At 33.4% G+C, this 21,136-nt stretch overlaps 1 protein-coding gene across 17 annotated transcripts in view; it reads right to left on the bottom strand.

The window, feature by feature from the left end:
• ROBO2 (roundabout guidance receptor 2) overlaps positions 1-21,136 on the bottom strand; it is a 1,750,895-nt gene that overhangs the window by 122,748 nt on the left and 1,607,011 nt on the right. For 11 of the 17 annotated variants that reach the window (XM_063703928.1, XM_055380941.2, XM_055380947.2 and 8 more), the window contains 2 exons: positions 6,238-6,365; positions 1,733-1,744 (listed from right to left, as the gene is read on the bottom strand). In XM_063703928.1, coding sequence (XP_063559998.1) covers positions 1,733-1,744; positions 6,238-6,365 — 140 coding nt within the window. The remainder of the gene's footprint in view (positions 1-1,732; positions 1,745-6,237; positions 6,366-21,136) is intronic. The other 6 variants (XM_031009147.3, XM_055380949.2, XM_063703930.1 and 3 more) reach the window with 1 other exon arrangement.

Here is a 21,136-nt window from a genome sequence, read left to right as displayed (position 1 = left end):
TTCCACTTATTTTACTTTATTATATGTAATAACATGCTTTCTTATTTGACACATAAATGAGTGAATTTCTGAACCTGAAAACTAGCTCACAGATGTTGAGAAAAATCTGAGAGTGGTCATGTATTCTACCATCAGCTCTTTCTTTGTCTGTTGCTGCATCATCTTATTCTTTCTCATTCTTTTCTTAATTTTGTGTGTCATTCAAAAGATACATAAAATTATCATTAATAGGAATCCTTACAAATACAAGAAAATAAGGCTTAAAAATTATTACAATATATTCTTCAATTTTCAAACATCAATTGTACAAACCACAATTGATTTCATCAGTTTCAAAAAACACCCTGCAGTTTATGTTTCAATTAATTGTGAACCATAGCTTTATTTCAAAAATGTTGAAATGTGAAGTCATGCCTCAGAAACTAGGCATACGATAGCTACCAACATTGGCATACAGAATGCCTTTCACATATAAAATCAATCTTAAACTCAGTCCCCTCCTGCAACAGCTTTGATAAGTCAGTATTATTCTCTCCATTTTATAGAGGAGGTCACTGAGGATAAGGGATATTAAATTACTAATCAAAAGGGAGTATTGCTCAGAAACACCAGATCAGAAAGTCAGATTGGGAAACCAAAGTATATTTACTGTGTTTGCTGACAATGTAAAAACATACTGTCTAGCAACAAAGTCCATGACTCTTTCAACCGAAGGGGGAAAAATGTGTTAGTCTGAACCAACATATATATCAGGTGTCAATGATGTCAAGCTGGTACATGAAGGAAGCTTTTGAAGCTAGTTGGACAATTTATAAAGCCCTCAAAATTGAATAAGTTGTTATTAAAGTACCTTTTGGTATATTAAAGAAGCAGTGTGCTAAATTTGGTCACTCTTTCATCCATCCATTTATGCATCCATCTATTCATTTACATGTAACACAATTACCAAAATTTATTTAAACATAATTATTGGTGAATTAAACTTAAGCGTAAAAGAGATGCAGAAAGCTTACTAAGTCAATGAATTGAAAAATTTTATCTTCCAAATGTTTACAAATAATTACCACTTAAATATCTGCAAAAGCAAGCTGTTAACTTACTTAGATTTCACAAAGCCAAATGAAAAATAAGATATATTAAAACCACAGACACTAAGATTTCATGCCAAAGAACACAGCTCCACTCTCCCTCCCCCACTTAGGGTAAGCATCTACTTAAAGCATTTTACTTAATTTTGTTTAAATAGGCATGCAGGCAATAAATATGCAGCAGCTAAAAATATCCCTAAAATACTGGGACTTGGAGTAACTTAAAAGAAGTGTGTAAAGTCGTAGAATTTTTTAATTTAGTTCATAACTTTTTTCTTAACATCAAACATAACTAATAATTGATTATTTTATACATACAAAAAAGGAGAGCAATGCTTTCTTATTGTATCCTAATACAATATATTTTTCTCCTATAAGAAAAGCTAGCAGTTCATAAACATTTATCATTCATTTATTCTCTTACATAAAAATTGTTACCTACTTATTGCTATGTAGCAAAAGTCACTACAAAATTGTTTATCAAAGTGAGTAAAAAAACATGAGCAACTTTTACAGCATACAGTCTCAAGTATTATTTTAACATGGGTAAAATAAATATATTTCATTCTGTCAAATCTTACTATGCATGAGTTATGAAGCACTGTGCAAAGCCATGCTTAGTGGATAGAAGGATGGCTACTTACCAACAGGGCGAGCTGTAGACATTACAATGGTGTGGTGAGAACATAAAAAAGAAATTAAAAAAAAGAAAGAAAAATTATCAGAATGCATGATGTGTAATGTTACATTTAAGTATGGACAATAGAGTGATTTCTAGTCTCACAATTCAAGTATGACCAAGATGTCTGAGTCTGATAAAGTTGAGAGTTATAAATATAATTCTAGGAAAATAATTACTTTGAGGACTGACTGTAAGCAATTTGAGAGATATTTTAGGTAAAGTCTTATCATCATCACTTACTGCAGTTATTATTTCAAAGATCTTGAGTTAAACAGCCTTGTGTTACCCCAAAGTTAAAAACCTGATGAATATAACTATTCAAGTCACAGACTAGCAAATGTCATGTCAATAAAAGAAGGCCTCGCTGTCTGATTTAAATAGCAATTGGATTTTAAGCATGGTTAGTCAGAACCATTACAAGGACTGCAGAAAAGCCCCTGACGCTGCTTTTCAGTCAGTAATAAGTTGAGATTACATCACTTTTCATCCATGGACAGGGTGGATGAAAATATAACAAATAGGTTGGAACATCCTTAGAGATTTCAACTCAGTAGCTCCCTAACTACTGTTAAGCTTTTTTCTTCTTCTGGCAGAGGGCAGGAAACAATGACTGACAAGTTGATTCCTGTTCACACTGAGAACGGCTTTCAAACTGCTGCTTCAACAAATTATCATTTTTTTATTATACCATAACTTTCAATCACTAAAATCAGTGGTAATAGGCTGCCCCTGTTATTAATGCAAATAAATTGTAAGAGATGCACATGGGCTTTATAATCCTTTCTTTAAAAATGAATAACACTCTATCAGTTTAGATGGTAAACCATTTTATACCAAAGCAATAGACAAATATTGTGAAACATGTGATCCCATTATCCAAATACAGAAACAATATGCTTAGTAGTATATGAAATTTCATGAAATCTGACATTAAAAATAGAATTTCTTCAACAGTGTTTCACCCATACCTCAGTAGATACAGCTCTAGTGCATATGTAATGTGACTCTGGAACATACCAATAGTTTTGTGTTGATGATGGCTCTTTGGGCAAGATAGGAACAGCCATTGAAAACATATTTACACATATTCACTTAACAGATACATCGTAATACTAGCTTTGTGCAATCCATCTGTATGAGAGCCATGGTCTTATAATATTATTCACAATTAAAACAGGGAAGCTTCAGACCATAGGCAATTTGTAGCAGTGGTACGAAAAGCCTGGTTTAGTGGAACCCTAATGTGGCCTAACATATAGGGTGTGTTTGCTATAGACAGAGGAAAAGAGGAGTGAGCTACCCAATGTACCATGATTTCTTTCTTTTTGCAGGGGAGTGAGGGGCAGAATACAAGATTGACTATCAAAAAGAGATAACAGACTAATAATGTGAAGTTGTGGCTTATTCTAACAGATGAAGTTTCTCTTAATTTTGCAAAATGTCCAGTAGAAAAAGAACTTTGTTTTTCATCTTTGAATTTGCTACTTTTCAGCTTGCCATCTCAAGTGAATTTAAAACATAATGTTTCCTTCAGAAACAAAAAGGCGTTTTGAGTGTAGGATATTGACAAAAGAAAAAAAAAGGAACTGTGGTGAGAAATCATGTTTTAAACAAATAAAATGTATTTCTATTTTATTTTATTGTAGAATAATTCCAAAAAATTAAGGCTTTAATGCTGTAGAAACAATATGATTTTTCCAATGAGATCTTTATGCAAAGCAAATTAAAAAATTAAAAATGGGTAAAATGTGCTTACAAATACGCAGTTTGTGTTGTCATTTTTAAGCCATTTAAAAAGTTTTATTAATAATAAATTAATTGATTAGAATGAAAATGCTAGGAGGTTTTTTGTTGACTGGCTTTATTTCTTCCTAATTTTACATTTGCCAAGTCAGCAAAGGGAGCTTCTTGATGTTCAGCCTCAATTTATAGATTTTTTTTTTTAAAAGCATGTTTTTGAAATGGGAAACAACTGAGTAGATCTGTTTCAAATTTTGACAATAAACTCTCTTACCTTTTCCCCAATTGGCTAATGTGAATGTTATGATAAAATTTTAGCAGAAACATCACAATACATTTTTTTGTCCTTGTTACATTAGCAACATTTCATCTTGAAAAAAAAAAAAACAGCAGGTGGATGTTTTCAAAATCAGCAAATTAAACACAACTGTGTCTCTGCATTAAATGGATGAAAATGGACATGGCCTCTTGGGTCAGTTGACCCTGTTCTAATAAAACAATCCAAAGAAAGGCTGCACATTTCATTTATGTGCATAGAAAAATTAGCAAAGAAAAAAAATAAGTCGTAGATAACGGTGTTGTCTTTTTTTTCCTGTTAATCTCTTAGCATGAGAAAACCCAAATGCTTTTCCCAATGGTAAAAAATAAATGTTTTTAAACAGTATTTTACTCTACATTATATTGTATTAAGGAGATTTTTTAAACCCAGTTTTTGAGGTTTCAGTCTTAGAGAGGTGATAAATTCATACCACAAAGAATAAACACTCTAATCCATCTACAGTATACAGATTAGGGGACAGGCCATTTAAGGTTTGCTGATTTAAAAAAAAAAAAAACTATTGAAAACAAACAATGCTTTCTATTAGTTTTGTAAGTTAGCTTCAAACATCCCCGCATGAGGAGCATGCTTTGTTAAATGAAATGTTAAGCCTGAAACTTTCAGCAAATTATGAAAACAATTAGCTGGGAAAGGTCTTAAAGCAAACAGACCACTTCAAGTCTCACTCATCCAAGCATTCAAGTATAAAAGAAACCCTGCTGCTTCTACAAACAAACAACTCCTCATGTTTTCTCACCATTTGTTTAGTCAGCAAATATTTTTCGGATGGAGCATTTATTAGTTGGTTGTTTATTATTTTTTTTCCATTTACTTTAGAAAAAAAGAAAAAGGAAACTTTGGGGATAATTTGGTCTAGTAAATTGTTTTTGCAAAAAGCTGCCTAGCAAACATACGACAAACGTATGAAGTTATCCATGTAGAGTGTGGGTTAAATAAAGTGTGTTCATTGGCTTACAAAGGTTATCAGATTTTCATCCTACATAAACCATATACATATATATATTCAATTCATATATGATCATAGTCCTTTATGACCTGTTAACTAATGAAGAATGAAAATGTTTTTATGCAACTAGCTGTCAATTTTGTCTAAATATGTTTTGTATCTAAATTCACACTAGAATATCTACAGAAGAAAAAATGGATTCGGTGAAATATTGAGTAGTATGAAAAGCACCAATATTTTTCCAGGTACCCAAAATGCCTGTCTCCTAATAATAACCTGGAGGTAGTTGAGTTTCGTATGATTTGAAGCCCAAATCATAAACCTGGTAAAAATCCTTTTTTTTTCTTACCACGCAAAGGACTAACCTGAGAATCCCTCACACCTTTCCTGCAACTTCAAACTTCTCCGAACCTTTTTCCTAACCTTCTGAAACCCTCTGGGAGCAAAGCTGCAACGAGGGTCAGAGGTATGACTAAATGGGGTAAGATGTAACTGAGACTTGGATGAAAACATGCAGCCAATCTCTTTATCACGAAGGATGAGAGAAGGAGGCAGTTAGCAGTGGGAGAAAGGATGTGCTTGCCTATCTTTGTTTGATTTTCTAGGAGTGTAGATGATGCCATGGCTAATGTCTATTTCAAGAATAAGTGTGAGTGTCTACTTGGTACTACTTGGTACCTTGAACTATGTAATTTCCCTCACGTGATCAACAAGTTCCACTGAAAAGACAGTTAATTTATTCTAGTGCACTGTGAAGTTAAGTAATGCTTTCTTTCACTTATAAGCAATTCCAGGGAGTCTATAAATGAACATTATTCCATGACTGAGGAAGCGCATGACACCCAGAAAGTGAAAGTTATTACAAGAGCAGCACTGACTATTTCAATTATTTAAGGCCAATGAACTTCACAAATCAGTCTCTAAATCAGATTATCTCAAGGCCAGAGAGCTCCTCTATATTCATTTTCACCTTTGGAAGCATTGCTAGTTTTTTCAGATTGCTGTTTTGAATGCTGACTTTAAAAAGGACTTCAAAACAGTATGCTACTAGTATAAAGTGACAAACTAGTAAACAGAAAGCATGAGAGTACCTTTGAAACTGATGACATTTAAAAGCAGTAAGTAGTTGAAAGCAATGGAAATGAAAAGAGTAGTATAGATCTTTTCTATTTTTAAGATTTACTTTTAAGCCATATAAACTATTAACATTAAACCATATAAGCAATTTACTAAATAAGAATTAATCTTTTTAAATTATCATCATTGGGAACCAAATATTGAAAGTAATTTTATTTCAACTAATGATAGAGAAGACACAAAATCTAGGCATTTTAGTACAACAAAACAGCATAATTCATTATTTTGATCGTAAGTTCACTTACCAATTTAACCAAATATTAGTCTCCTGGTTCAATTATCTTTGACATCTTAAATCTCTTACCTCGGACGGTGAGTGTAGCAGAGGCTTCCATTTTTCCAACCCGATTCTCAGCAATACACATATAGGTGCCTTCATCTGTACTCATGGTCTTTTTAATTCTTAGTGTGTAATCGTCTTTGATGTCATACCTGTGTAGAAAATGAACTGGTTTTATTAAATAGTAGTATCTGTACGGATAATAACATTAAGTATTCATCTTTATTTTTCTTTTTGTACTGTATTTTACCTAAACACAAATACACACACACACAAATCAGCCACAAAGTGCAATTACTTAGATTAAAGATATTGCTAATGAATTCAATTTCATATCTGATCTTTAGCTGCTTGTCAGTTACCTATACTTCACATATGTATAGAATTCTTTCCACTTCACAACTATCAAAGGCATAATTAGCACTTTGACCTTTATTTGGTAGCTCTTGACTGCTAAAGAAAATAGTATACATCTCAGTTTCTTGGTGAGTTATATTTCATTAGTTTGTTAGTCACATTGTGTTCAATACTATGATTTATTTTTAGGCACCTTGGCTATTAGAGAGCCGAAATATATTAAAGAACAAAATTTTTCTCTTATTTGTTGGCAAATTGACAAAATGGGCATTAGTTAAAAGAATTAAGGGTATTATGTAATCAATTTTCAAATAAGGAATATTAACTCCTGAAACATCAACATGCCTTGGACTGATTTTTGGAAATGCACATCCTCAGCTCGTTCATGTGCATTTATGGTTTTACCTCCATTTCATTAATGAAACAGACTAACAAAGTGGGTCAGAAAACATTATAACACCAAAAATTTGGGAGTACTTGCATGAGAATATATTCTTATTTAATTCTAAGAAATTATAATTACACAAACTAAATAATCCAGCTATCATTTTTTTCACATGTGATCTTTCCTCCTGATATTTACCAGTGGTTTTTATTTCAAACACACATTTTGCAATAGTTTCTGATTGGCCACCTTGCTTCTCTTCCTCATACATACCACAGTTAGATCCATGTTTCCAAATATCATTTTAATTGGTTGTGTCTGCTCAAAACTAGCTGTGACTTCCTATTGTTTTCAGGACAAATACAAACATTTTAGGCTTGCTTTTAAAACTGCCATAACCAGATGTCTTCTACTTCTAGATTTAGCTAGAAGAATAACCCAGCTTAATTTTATTAGAGGCTAAGGCATGAACTAATATAGTCCTAATTTATAGGCCTTAACATGAGAAAAAGCATTGTCTATTTACCAATCATGCCAACTAAACTTAACTACCCTTACTCTTCCATCCTTTAATTATCATGGTTACTTTTCTGTCTGCAAGTTTTGCCTTAAAATTCTGCTTATTAAATATGTCATAAGTGGTTAGGGAAAAAACTTATCCACTACTTTCATTGTGAAGCCATCCATTACCATACTATAAAAATCGAATTACTGCCTTTTTGAAAACTTATTGCTACAGCAATAATTCTGCACTTAGTTACATTTTGTATTGTTATCTATTTTGATGAAGGCAGACATCTTGTCTGCCTCACTCACTGCAATATCCACACTCCCAAACATAGAGTTTTTAACATCCAGTAGCAAAATCAAGTGGTTAAGAGCACAGGCTCAGGAGCAAAATGGCCAGAGTTGTATTCATGGACTTGGCCTCTTAATGTGCTTGTAAGGGTTGGCAATATACTTAAATTTTCTGGGTCTCTATCTCCTAATTAGCAAAATAAGTGCCAAAGATAACATCTATTTCGTGGAGTGAGTGTGAGCTTTAAATGACATATAAAGTACTTAAAACAGGCACACAAAAAGCACGATACATGTTAGCTATTATTATTCCACTACTAGGAGCTCAAGAAACACTAGTGGTGAATATATGATACATATCTTGTTTCCTACTGATATAAAGGCCAACTGTGGATGGCTTCAAGATTTCAAATTACTTTACCCGAGTATTTATAGTTTAGAGCAAGTACTAGGCTAAAATGCATGCAGATAAACACTTTCTGTTTAACTTTGCCAGTAAAAATGTGAGAAAAACAATTATTTTGATAATGTCTTCAGAAAAGTTACTGGTGATGTATTTGATGTCTAATAAAAATAATCTTTTCTACAGTTAGCCTATGAACTGCATGACATGCTTAGCTGTAAGATAGAAACATTTAAATACTGTATTTTGCAGCCATTTCCAATTCATCTAAAAAAAATTGAATTCTTGACCACTGTTTAGCTATTCATTCTTGTTGTCTGACGTTCAGAAGTCTCTACATTGCCCTATAGCTGAGTTTTTTCAAGAGCTACAAGAGGGGAGATAAAGTTAATGGTCTAAAAAGTCTTTTCTGGATCAATATATATATGTGAAGCCATGATTCCAAGTTAATAAAAGATACCTATATTGTATATTATTTCGATTGGTCATTGAGAAAAAAATTGTATGTTACCTCAGTTAAAAAAATTATTGCACACATAGTTCATAGTATCTGCAAAACCTTATTTGGAATTAGAAATTGTTATTTTATAGATGAGAAAACTGACACTTAGGCAAATAAAATGACCTGCTCAAAGTCATGTTATCAACAAATAGAAAAACCAGAACTAAAACCTTGACTCTGAATGTGTCACTTTTCTCAGTCTATGTGTACTTCTTCTCTGCAAGAAAATAGTTTAATTTTTAAATGCTAACTTAAAACAGTAAGACAGATAAGTACATAATTTGGACAAAAATAATTTCATATTCAGCAAATATTTAGTTATAGCATATGACAAAATTTTACTTCACATTAGAGACATTCATTACACAGAAGACAACATGGAAGCTAAATAAAATGTAAAAGTGATCTCCTGCTTTAGTTAAAAGAAAAAACCTGTTTATTCAAATCATCAGAGAACTGCAAATCAAAACCACAATGAGATACCATCTCACACCAGTCAGAATGGTTACTATTAAAAAGTCAAAAAATAACACATGCTGATGATGCTGTGGAAAAAAGAGAATGCTTACACACTGCTGGTGAGAACATAAATTAGTTCAGACATTGGGGAAAGCAGTTTGGAGATTTCTCAAAGAACTTAAAACAGAACTACCATTTGACCCAGCAATCCAATTACCGTGTATATACCCAAAAGAAAATAAATCGTTTTACCAAAAAACCCCCAAGCATTTATATATTTATTGCAGCACTATTCATAATAGCAAAGACATGGAATCAACCTAGGTGCCCATCAACAGTGGGTTGAATAAAGAAAATGTGATGCATATATACCATGGAATACTACACAGCCATAAAAACGAAGGAAATCATGTTCTCACTTATAAGTGGAAGCTGAAAATTGGGTACACATGGATATAAAGATGGAAACAATAGACACTGGGGACTGCTAGAGGAAAGAGAGAAGGAGGGGGTTAAGGGCTGAAAAACTATCTGTTGGGTAATATGCTCACTTTCTGGGTGATGGTGCAATTTGTACCCCAAACCTCACTGTCACACAATATACCCATGTCACAAACCTGTACATGTACCTCCAAATCTAAAATAAAGGTTGAAATTTTAAAAAAATTAAAAGTTTTTATTTAAAAATTACAGAATACATAATATTTGAACCCAAACTAAGTCTGAAATCTGACTTCCTGAGATTTTTTTATCATTTTAAAGGAAGGTGGAAACAAGAATAGGAATAAGATTTTGTTTGTTTGTTTTTTAATTAATGGTACGTTGATCAGGGATAAAAGTAATTGTGCATTCTATGATTGCATATTACCTTCCTTGTGAAAAGTTAAAATTAAATATTACTTGGGAAGAATAAAATGAATTAATCTTAACAACTAATAAAAGAGACTACCTTTCAAAGAGACTGTGCCATTAAAATAAAACAGCAAATCTATTTTTTTTCTACCTATAGAACAGGTTTTCAGATACAGATTGTAAAACTATGGCCAAGGCCAATAGTCTGGTGACATGGGCCAGGTTTGTTAGAAAACATGTAAGTACGGAAAGTAACTAAATCCATTCCCAGTGAGATAGGTAGGCTTTGGAGTAAAAAGAAGTTTTGGGTAATAATGTTTAACGGTCTAGCCTATAACAGTGCCCAGCATAGTTCCTAGGAATTAGTAGATGCTCATTATCATTGTCATCTTTTAATTTCTCCTTGAGGATCACTGAAGTTTGAAAAGATTATAATAAACATTTCATTATTTTATTCAAGAAATGCTGATGACATATCTACGCATTGCACCAAAATTTGGGGATACACAACTTGATAGGATTCAGAGCCTAGTGAAATGATGTCTCCACATTAGGGTAGATCAGAGCTACCTCCTTGGCTCTCTCCAGCTAACACACATTTCCCAGGGCCATGCCTTGTCTTTCTCCAACTAGAAGTAAATGCTACAATACATGTCTTGTTATGTCCCATCACATTGGGGTGTTGTAATTTAAAAACAAACAGACTTCGAGTACTTAGTTATTGAAATGCTCACAATCTTTTAAATTCTCATTTCTCGCTGAATCTTTGCCTGAGGAAAGTCTGCAAGTATTATCAGCAGTTTATATGATGTATTTATATCAGAATACTTTGAATATATATAAAATGATTGACTCGTTAGGCTAAATGAAATCTTTAAAAGTTCACCTTCTGCAACTGTCCATCAACACTTGAATCCTGTCTGCAGCATGCAACCAATCAGTCCTCCCGCTTGCTCCTGTGACAAGGGGTCTATTCTATCTTTGAACATCTTTATTAGAAGATCTTCTATATACGATAACATATGATAACTTTTCTTCCCAAAGTTACTACTGATAGTACTACTCCTTGTGCCAAACAGAAAAGTATACTCTCTCTCCTACAAGAGGTCTTTTTCAATTTTGGGTTTCTTAAGAATTATCTCATCTTCAGGTCAACTATTCCTAATAACAGCAGCCATATACTGTACAATAATCCCCTTTATTCGGAGGGAAAATGTTCCAAGACTCTTAGTAGATGCCTGAAGCCACAGATGGTACTGAACTACAAATACACTACACGAGACAGTCAATCTGATAACCGAGAAGTTCTACTAAGTGACTCACTGGCAGGCAGTGTGCATAGCGCGGATATGCTGGACAAAGGGGTGATTCGTGTCTTGGTGGAATGAAGCTGGACAGTGCAAGCTTTCATCATGTTACTCAGAATGCTGTGCCGTTTACATCTGATGAATTGTTTATTTCTGGACATTTTCATTTAATATTTTTGAACCACAGTTGACCAAGGGTAACTGAAGCCACAAAGAGAAAGTACAAAACTGCAAATCAGAAGGGACGACTGTAACAGCAGTTATTTTATGTACGGGCTTCAAAGGGAATTAAGAGCTTCAGTACAGATTTACTGATTGATAAACATAAATCTGATTATGTCACTGAACTCTTCGAAACTATCCAATGGCTTCTCATTTGGTCACTCAGAATAAAACCTATTTATTTAAGGTGTTTAAAGTTTTAGATAATCTGGTCCTTGCCTCCCTCTCAAACTTCATATTCACTCTTTTCCAGTCACATGGCTTCTCTTCTACTTGTTCAATGTAAGAAGCCAGTTCTGTGTCTTTGTAGTACTTTTGCAAATTCTTGGAATATTCTTCCCTTGTGTTTTCCATGGCTGACCCTTTTTGACTTTCAGGATGACCCAAATATCATTCCCTTACACATGTCTTTCCTGCCTAAGAATTCTAGTTGCTATCCACCAATCCAGTTACTTTTAAAAAATTACTTTCTTTTTAGTCTTTGCTTTCATATTTCTTTTGTCACTTTTTAATATGTTTTATTTTCTTCAAAGCACATATCTTTACCACATCTTTTGTTTCCTTATTTCTTGTCTTCTTTATTTCCAAGAGCATGTATGTTCCATGGGAATGAGGACTGGTTCTCTCTTGCTTTAAACTGTATAGCCCAAGTCTAACCAAACAGTGCCTGAGATATTGGAGGTGTTCAATGAATGCTTATTGAAAACATCATGATGCATCAGCAAATGCTTGAAATTCTCCTCTACTTCTTTATAGCATGGTTACCAGTGCAACAATTATATGCAGTACTGAGAGATTAACTAATTTGAAATATAACAAGATATTGTATCAAGAAGCATAGTAATGTTGTGTTTATATACCAGCAATTAGCTCTGAAATGTAACTTAAATTCATATTGATATGATACTGAAAATGTAAGAACTTGGAATATTTAATTCATTAATGCTACTAGCTATATGGAGATAACTTGGCAATTTGAGTGGCAATCTACACATATGGTTTACATATTATCATTAATAAATTACCCTCTGTAAATTAGTAACATGAACAAATAAATAATTTCTCTCTCTCCACCAAAATAAATGAAATAATTTTAGCAGAATGTATAAAACAAATGTGAAGACTGAGAGAAAACAATGTAAGCTTTGTGTTTTGTTCCATGCTTTCAAATATATAAGCTCATTATTTTGGCAGGAAGCTTTCAAGTCACATGTCTTATGAAAATAAAATATGACAATAAAAATATATTTGCCTAGTATTCTCAAATATACTCTTTCATTTATACTTTTAACAATTCTGGTAGGTAAAGTGGGAAGCTATTATGTCCCCCATTTTAAAAATTAGAAAATGTACATATACAAAATTCAAACTGAAAGCAAACAATATAGCTGTTCTTATACATTTATAAAATCTGGCATAGCACAAATTGGGATATTATTTTCAATTTTATTCCTCGTTTCTTAACAAAGGAATTATAGCATGTGTAAAAATAATAATTTCAAAGAACTTCATTAAAGTCTAGAAAACCATGAAGATATGAATGAATGAACATGAAAATATTGAGCTAATCCAATATTATTCATATTAAAAGAGAACATATGGAGCCTAAATAAAGTACCTCTACGATAATAGATAAAAATACTTTTACTATGCAATAATAAGAAAATACATGAAAATTGGTTATTTCAAGACACCAACAGATCATATATTCTGAGACATAGTAAAGAATTTCAAAATTATTGAGCCTAGTCTAATGTCCTAATTTTAATATTAGAAAAATAGTTCTTTGTTATCCAGTGCCCTGGAATTCATCGGTAGCAAAGGTTTAGACCGTATTGGAATCTAAGTCTCCTGGCGCAATCTTCATCAACTATATTACAAAGATTTTTACCCAGCTTTTTACCAAGGGACAATATAGGCATTCAATTTTTAAAAATCCTGATGTATGAATCCATATAAGGAAATTAAAGTAAGCAGGGGATATACTACCGAAAGAGTAGCTGCTTCTCAGAATTTTTTCCTAATGGGTTCAAAGAATAAATGGTTAACATCACAGTCAAGCTTTTAATGGCTGTTGTTACTAGAATTCAGGTCTCATGGTCTGGGTACTGAAGTTTATCTTAGATTGTATAAATTTTTAGTTGTGTGTGTGCGTATTGGCCTAGTAATATTTTAAAATTATTTAAACAATTGACATAATTTAAAACGTGGACATTTTTAACATACAAATTTGAATTTTCAAATCAAGATGTCTTACTCCAAAGTACAAGCTCTTTCGGCTTCCTCACTCTCCTGACTCAACAAACCTAATACAATTGTACACCATGCAGACACTACTGTTCCTCCCAACATCACCGACCCACTATGCCAGTCGCTAGTCTGACAGCACCTGCAAAAATCCCGGAAGACTCAATCAAATTATGATACCTTTATGAATATTTACCTTAAGTGTCTCAGGTCAGAGAAAGGATAGGCCTGTAATTGTGATCAGATTAACTCCTATCTGCAAAAGCTTAAGAAATATAAAGACTATTTTTAAAGAAATTATGTCTAAGTAACTTCAAAATCTAGAATGTAAATAGTTGGCTCATTACTAATTTCACATGTAGGCAATCTGAAGCAAAACATGACAAAGTTTCTTTCCCAAAACCACATATGGAGGCAGTTATAGTTGGGGAAAAAAACTCTTGTAACTATCTACTACCAGTCTCTGCTTTCCCTCATGGGTCATGGTTTCCCTAAGACAATAATTTGCTCCCTAAAACTAATAGGTTTCAAGTATTTTCCCAGGTCTAACAGATGTGGCCTTATTTCTTAGATTTCTTTCAAGATACATTGGTCCATGTTTAATATTAATCTCATTGTAACCATTACATTGGAAAATTGGGAAAATATGCATTTCTCCCTTCAAAGCAAATATTGACAGAGTGATACAATAAGTTATAAATAATATTTCCTTACATTTAAAGACATCTTTATAGTGTACAACAGGGCTTTACATATAATTGCACAGCAGTAAATAACTTAGAGAAAACGTCTGTTTCCAAATACAATTTTACGGAAAATGCTGACATTGCTCTCTCAAGTTATGAAGTGCCTGGAACTCTTTATAAGTACATTTATTTTCCTAACAAACAGCAGCATGCATTTTCTACTGGATGTGTGTGTTTATTGCTCTGTGTGCATCTGCATTGGGCAAGTAGGTATTTATGTACTGCTGACTTTGTGTTCAGTTTCAAAACCTCCAGAAACTAACTTTATCAATATTTTTTCTCAATATTCCTCTAACACCAACTGTAACCCTGGGAGGTTCATAAATGTTTTTCCTGATGTATATATCCTTTAACATTATTCTCCTATTAAACAATCAAAGGCATTTATATTTTGCTTTTAATTGCATTTAGCCTTCTTTAAGAAGTCTAGAATAAATTTTCAATAAGTGGAGTTTATTTTGGTATGAAACAGTTACTTTGTAACATGGTATAATATTATATTATATATGATCAACAGAGGAGGTTGATCATATGTAATGATCAGTGTCAATGTGGAAGGTATCATTGGCTGTAATTAAAACCAAGAAAAAAAGAAACAGATGAAAAAACATTACTGATGAGGAAATTCAAACAGAAATTTGGTGATTTTCGTTTTGAAATCTGCTAGTCTTTGACTTAAATAAATGCAGTCATTGTTGCCAAGTTTGATTAATGAGAGTTGTACAATCGTGTGCCGACAGTCCCCACCATAGAGATACCTTATTTTTTCTGATATGAAACACTGCTGAAAAATGCAACCCAATCAGATTTGGCCCCTGGACAACGTGTGCTATCATCACTGTACCGTGAATTGAGATTGATTGGTAACCAGCTGTGACAAAGTGGAAAAGAAGCTCTGTGTTTTTGTGGGGTTTTTTTCTCAAGGAAGAAAAAAAGAAAACGAAAACTGAATTGTGTCAAAATCATTACCATCTGTTCAGCTGAATAATAAACAAAACAAAGTAAATTTATTTTAATACTTAAAACCCACAGTTTGCATGCAACATTCTGTTTGTGTGTGATCTTATATTTGATGAATAATCTTAAAAGCACTTCAAAAGAGAAATATTAAGTATGTTTTAAGAAAAAAAGTACTACACTCTAAAATCATTTCCGAATTTAAATAAAAGAATCTATGTTATTTTTTCCTCATAAACATACCTGCTTTCCTACCTAGTGGAAAGATTTCCTATATGGCTAAATTTACTTTTAAAATATCAAACAGGAACTGAAAACTGGCAAAATTTTATAACCACATTTCATTCATTACTCATACTTTGCAATTCCTGATGCACATTAAGCCTCAAGGGTAGGAACTTCTCATGATTTTCTAGCTTTTAAGAATATAATTCAGACAATTTAGGGACTCCCAAGCCTTCCACAATGAACACAGAATTTAGGAGGAGGAAAAAATTAAGAAATATAAATTAAAATTTTTATTACCAACTGGAATTTATCATGCTCAGTTCAAGCCTGTGTATCTCATCACCTTGTTTGAATTATGTAAGGACTCTATAAAACTTCCTGACTGGCCATTCTCATCTCAAAAGCACCTTTGTTTTTCATGGAAGGAAATGTATTTTCTCAACATGTTTAGTTTTTGAAATCACCTACTACTTCTTATTATAAGATTTCTGGCTCCAATTCTAGAACAAGTGTTTTGAATTAGCACTTAAAATTTTATTATGCATCTGCTGTATTAATCGTTAAGTTGGCCAATAGTAAAAACTATGAATTGAACCAGGAAACATTTAATGTCTATATGAGTAAATGTTTCTTTCCCTTTAAGGAGACTTGAAAAGTTTGTTTTCAATTTTTGAAACATTTCCACTCAATTCAAATAGCCGAAGGTCAACCTATACCTTTCAGACTCTTTCAGAAAGTAAAGGTCTATAATTATAGGCATTCCATAGTTCCATAATACAAGAAAATTTCACTATGGAGCTTTCTATGAAAATGTCACATAGTGTAATGTCTTATTTTCAACAGAAGAATTTTTAGGATAAAATCACTTATTCATCTTATGGAACCCTGTATTGATTTTTTATACATACAAACTAACTAATCAGTTCCACTGTACCATGTTATGGACATGGAGATACATCCATCTAGAACTTAGTGACAGTGTTATTCAATTACATTAAAACATGCATTTTAGTAACTCACAAATTTATTCAAGGCACGCTTCTATGAAATATAAACTTTCCTGCAGAAAGTTAAATCTTTTACCTCTTTCAATTTTAAGAGCTGAAAATAGGAAAAGTTGCTCAATTTTTCTAAAATGATCTCTCCATTCACAATTTTTCAAGTAATATCTTTGCACAGGCAACACTTGAAACTCCTATTAAGAATCACATAAGCACTTCTCGGCAATCTAATTCCATATGATGCTTTCTTAATCTTCAATATTTAAGGTGTATTCTAAAGGCAAGCTCTTATTTAAATCACCTTTGAGGTCTAAGACCCCAAAACGAACACAATAAGCCATTATTTTGTTGGTACAGACTGAGTCTTTGTTTTTAATCTTTAGGCAACCACAGGTCACACTTTTCTTTTTATCTACAATTATAATGCAGGCTAATGTTTACAGTTTGGGTGAGGTGAATATTTGCCAGTTCTCTTAGGGATGAAGTTGCAAGCAATTTCTGGGCAGGGCACCTTAGAGAAGTATGAGAGACGGATACCCTTTTAAGAAAATAAAAATTTTCACAGCATTCATTATAAAATGAAAGAAATAAAAAATCCTGGGAGGTTACACTTGCAGGGAAATAGTAAGAAGCAAGGTTATCATTCAAGTGTACTTGCTGTTCTGTTCTGAAAGCCTCTACAGAAAACCAAAATGAAACTTGAAATATGATGGCATCCTTATCTTGTCTTAATTAACCAAACCAAACAATATTTTAGCCTCTCTTGACTTCCCATATTCTACCATTGCTTACCTTCATCCTCCAGTGACCACTGGCTCTCTCTTCTGCCTGACCGAAAAACGCAAACCCCTATGCTAATCTTCTTTTGGCACAGCTGAGAGAGCAAGACATTTTCCAACTAAAAAACTAAGCGAAGACATACAAACAAACAAGATGTTCACCGCAATAGGACAATAGTTGATTTAATGAAGTGCAGATTTCAGCTCATAAGGTAACTAGGCCAAAAAGACTAGGACTTGAACCGATGCCAAGGAATTTGGGTACTGACCGCCTTGGAGCTAGAGCCTCTCTCTGGAGTGTGGGCAATGAAACCAAACTTCAGCTGGGCTCTTTCAGACATCAAAGCATCCTGCTCACCCTAAACCAGAACTCCTTCCAAGTTTTAACCAGTGTAGCCTGTGGCTGTCTTCTGAGTGCCCGTCTCTCCCATCTTACATTCCCATGGTAGACATGGGAGGCTCCAGGGATTAATTCTCTTGGCAAATTTGTGGCCAGCTGTAAAGTTCCCAGCTCGTTGTTTTTGTTCATCGCCCAAGTTTCCATCTTCTCCTGTCATCTCATTCTCTTGTATTTCATTTCCTCTGAAATGAGTTTCATCTCCTCTAAAATAACCCCTCAAAAAATTTTTGTGGTCATCTCCATGAGGATTTTTCACTGTGCTTTCTAAACTACCTGTTTCCTGATTTGTGAAGTGTCCTTCTTATCTGTCTTTCTCAAATATTTCTTCTTCATGCCTTAATGCAAACCTGGGTCTTTCCTGAGGGTTTGCCCTCCGGAGTAAAGGCGGAGGAAGAAGGAAAATGAAGACCACACCTCCAACCATTCCAAGCAATTACTCCGTGTCTGACACAGAGTAATTACTCAATAAATATTACTTGAATGAGTTATTTATTTTCTGCCATGCATATAAAATACAGCAAACCAAAACAAAATTCAGCTTCATTGAGTCTCATGTCATCCAATTTTCAAATGAAATATTTAGAATTTCTTCTTCCTTAAAATGATAATTAATAGGCCCTATCTCACAGGGCTGTTATAAGAACTTAATGATTCAATACATTTTGAGATTTGCACAAGGCACATAGTAAATCCTCAATAAATGTCACCTAACATTTTCCATAGCTGACCTCACTTCATTCTTATAACCTCCTCCAGTGATATTATTGTCTCCATCTCTCTTTGGCCATTGACCTCTCTGGCTTTTGAAATGGCTCTGCCTTTGAAATCTGAGGTTCAAATGTCGGATCCTGCCATAATCTTGGTTATGTCTTCCTCACTTACTCAGTTCACAGACTGAACCTCTTCCTCCATGTCTATCAACCCTTTGTATCTTCTTTATTTCCTCTACCCTGCTTAGATGTCGTGGTCCATAAGTTGCTTGTCTATATCTTCAGTTATCTTGTTCCACTGCTTTAATGTTCCATTTGCCTGGCAAAACCCCAATTTTATATTAATATAACAGTTTACCGTCTTCTTTAAATATATACAGTAGACTAATAAAAACTCCAGTTCACCCTTGACTGGCTCTCTGGAGGGCTCAGGGAGTAATTCAAACTTCTGAACTCAGTCTATATGTGACGTCCTCATTGGTCTCTGGCCACTTCGCCAGTCCCCTCTTATACTCGAGCACTCAACTATACCCCAGAATTCTCGGGCTGTCTCTTGCATCCCTGCATATGCTGAGCCTTCACATCTGGCCCACTCTCCGTACCTCCAACCTCTCTCTCCCTTTAGCCCAACTACTTCTGCTTATGCTGACACGGGATTAATTTAATATCTACTTATACCTCTAGATTTCAATCTCCATAAAAGCATGGCCCTGTCACTTTTATTAACAGTTGTATCCTCAGAACTTAGTACAGTTACTTGAACCTAGTAGGCAGCCATGACAAATTTGTTGATGAGGGAATAAGCGAAGGCTGCACACATGCAGGAAGGGGAAGGTTATAGTCTCTCATTGGCATCAAATATTACTCATGACAAAATGCCAGGTGTGCACAATGGAGACACTGGGGACACCACACAGTATATTTTGAGCAGAAGAATCACTTTATTTTCTGTTTACTGAACTTTGAACTCTGTCTCAGTTTGTTCAGGTTATATCTTCTATTCATCATTTTCCACTTCAAATATTCTCTCTATGTCCAATCCCTCCCAATTCTGAATATTAACACAATTAACACAGTTTTTCACAGGACTCAGGAGCCACCCCTAACCTCTAGTTCGAGGTAGATATAAGTTAAATAGAATATCCTTGCTCACACCTGTCTTTGTTCTATTGTTTAACCTGAAAACCTTATGAAGGAAACCATACCCTAATGTATGAAGGATTGTTAAGCTGGGGAAGACAAGATGCAGGGGAACTTGCTGCTTTTCCTTTGTGTTTGCTGAAGACAGGACAGAAATTTACAAATACAGAAGGCCTTTCTACCCTCCTTCCTACCTTCCCACCTGAAGACAGGCTGTAATTTCTCCCTTGCAACCTTCATCAGCTCAGAGATGGCACCGGAGGAGCAAACAACTCTTTCCTATTCTCCTGTCTTTGAAGCCTACAACTACTTTGTCTTGTCACTTTTCTAAAATTGATGTTCTTTGTTGAAGATAATATGTAAACCAGACTTGTAAACCACTGCTTTGAGTTACCTCTCTCTCATTTTGACATACACTACACTCATTAATAAACCTCTTTGCTTTTCTTCTTGTTAATCTGTGTTTTGTTGAAGCAGTCTATCCCAACTACAAACTTATGAGGGTTGAGAAAAAAATACATTTTCTTCCCTCACACATGCACCCCTGTTGCCTAGATGAAGAAACCGAAGTTTGATCTTCAGCGGTAAAAAAAGAGCAAGGTCTAAATGTTGTTTTTTAAAAAAATTTTAAGATAAAAATTAAGTTTAAGTTAAAAAGCATATGATAAAAATTATAAACAGATTCCATTATTGAAAAACCCTTCATTTATATCAAATATTAACATCAAAGAACTTGCCACAATTTTAGAATTTACTTAGAATATTTTAAATCACTGACATGGTGGTCATTGTTGTTTGTCATTACACTATGAATAGCTGAAGATAGTGCACTAACCTATCACTGACAATGACATTATTGTTCCCAAAAATGCAGAGAACTTTAATATCAACTATATAGTCATTCTGGTTTTCACTAAATTGAGAACTCCTAAACATTTAGAGATTTAAATATATTTATATATTTAATATGTATATATTTATCTTATACTATCACATATATATAGAAATCTCTAAACCTTTAATATATACATTTATATATAATGCTTTCACTATATAGCTTATAACATTTTATAATAATATATGTTTTATATAAATTTTTGTAATATATAAAACGTTCAAGATTTTACTATATATTTTAAATATATATATACTATATAAATACATATTTAAAGATTAGAGATTCAAATATAAAGATATCTTTGCAACATTTTGAGAAAGACATATAGAGGTGGCTGGAACTTTCAATTTAGTGAAAATCAGAACAATTATTGAAGCTCCCTGCAGTTCTGAGAACAAGATACATATGTGCTTTGTGAAATCATGTACTTCTTCTTTCTACATTCATATAAGATCAAATCCAAAGCATTATAGAGATTAGATTATAGAGAAAGGGTTTCTTTGGTTTATCGTGATCAGAAAGGAGTATTTCA

This window comes from Gorilla gorilla, chromosome 2, assembly GCF_029281585.2.
Source record: "Gorilla gorilla gorilla isolate KB3781 chromosome 2, NHGRI_mGorGor1-v2.1_pri, whole genome shotgun sequence".
Taxonomy (NCBI): Eukaryota; Metazoa; Chordata; class Mammalia; order Primates; family Hominidae; genus Gorilla; species Gorilla gorilla.
This window is presented reverse-complemented; position numbering and strand designations above follow the sequence as displayed.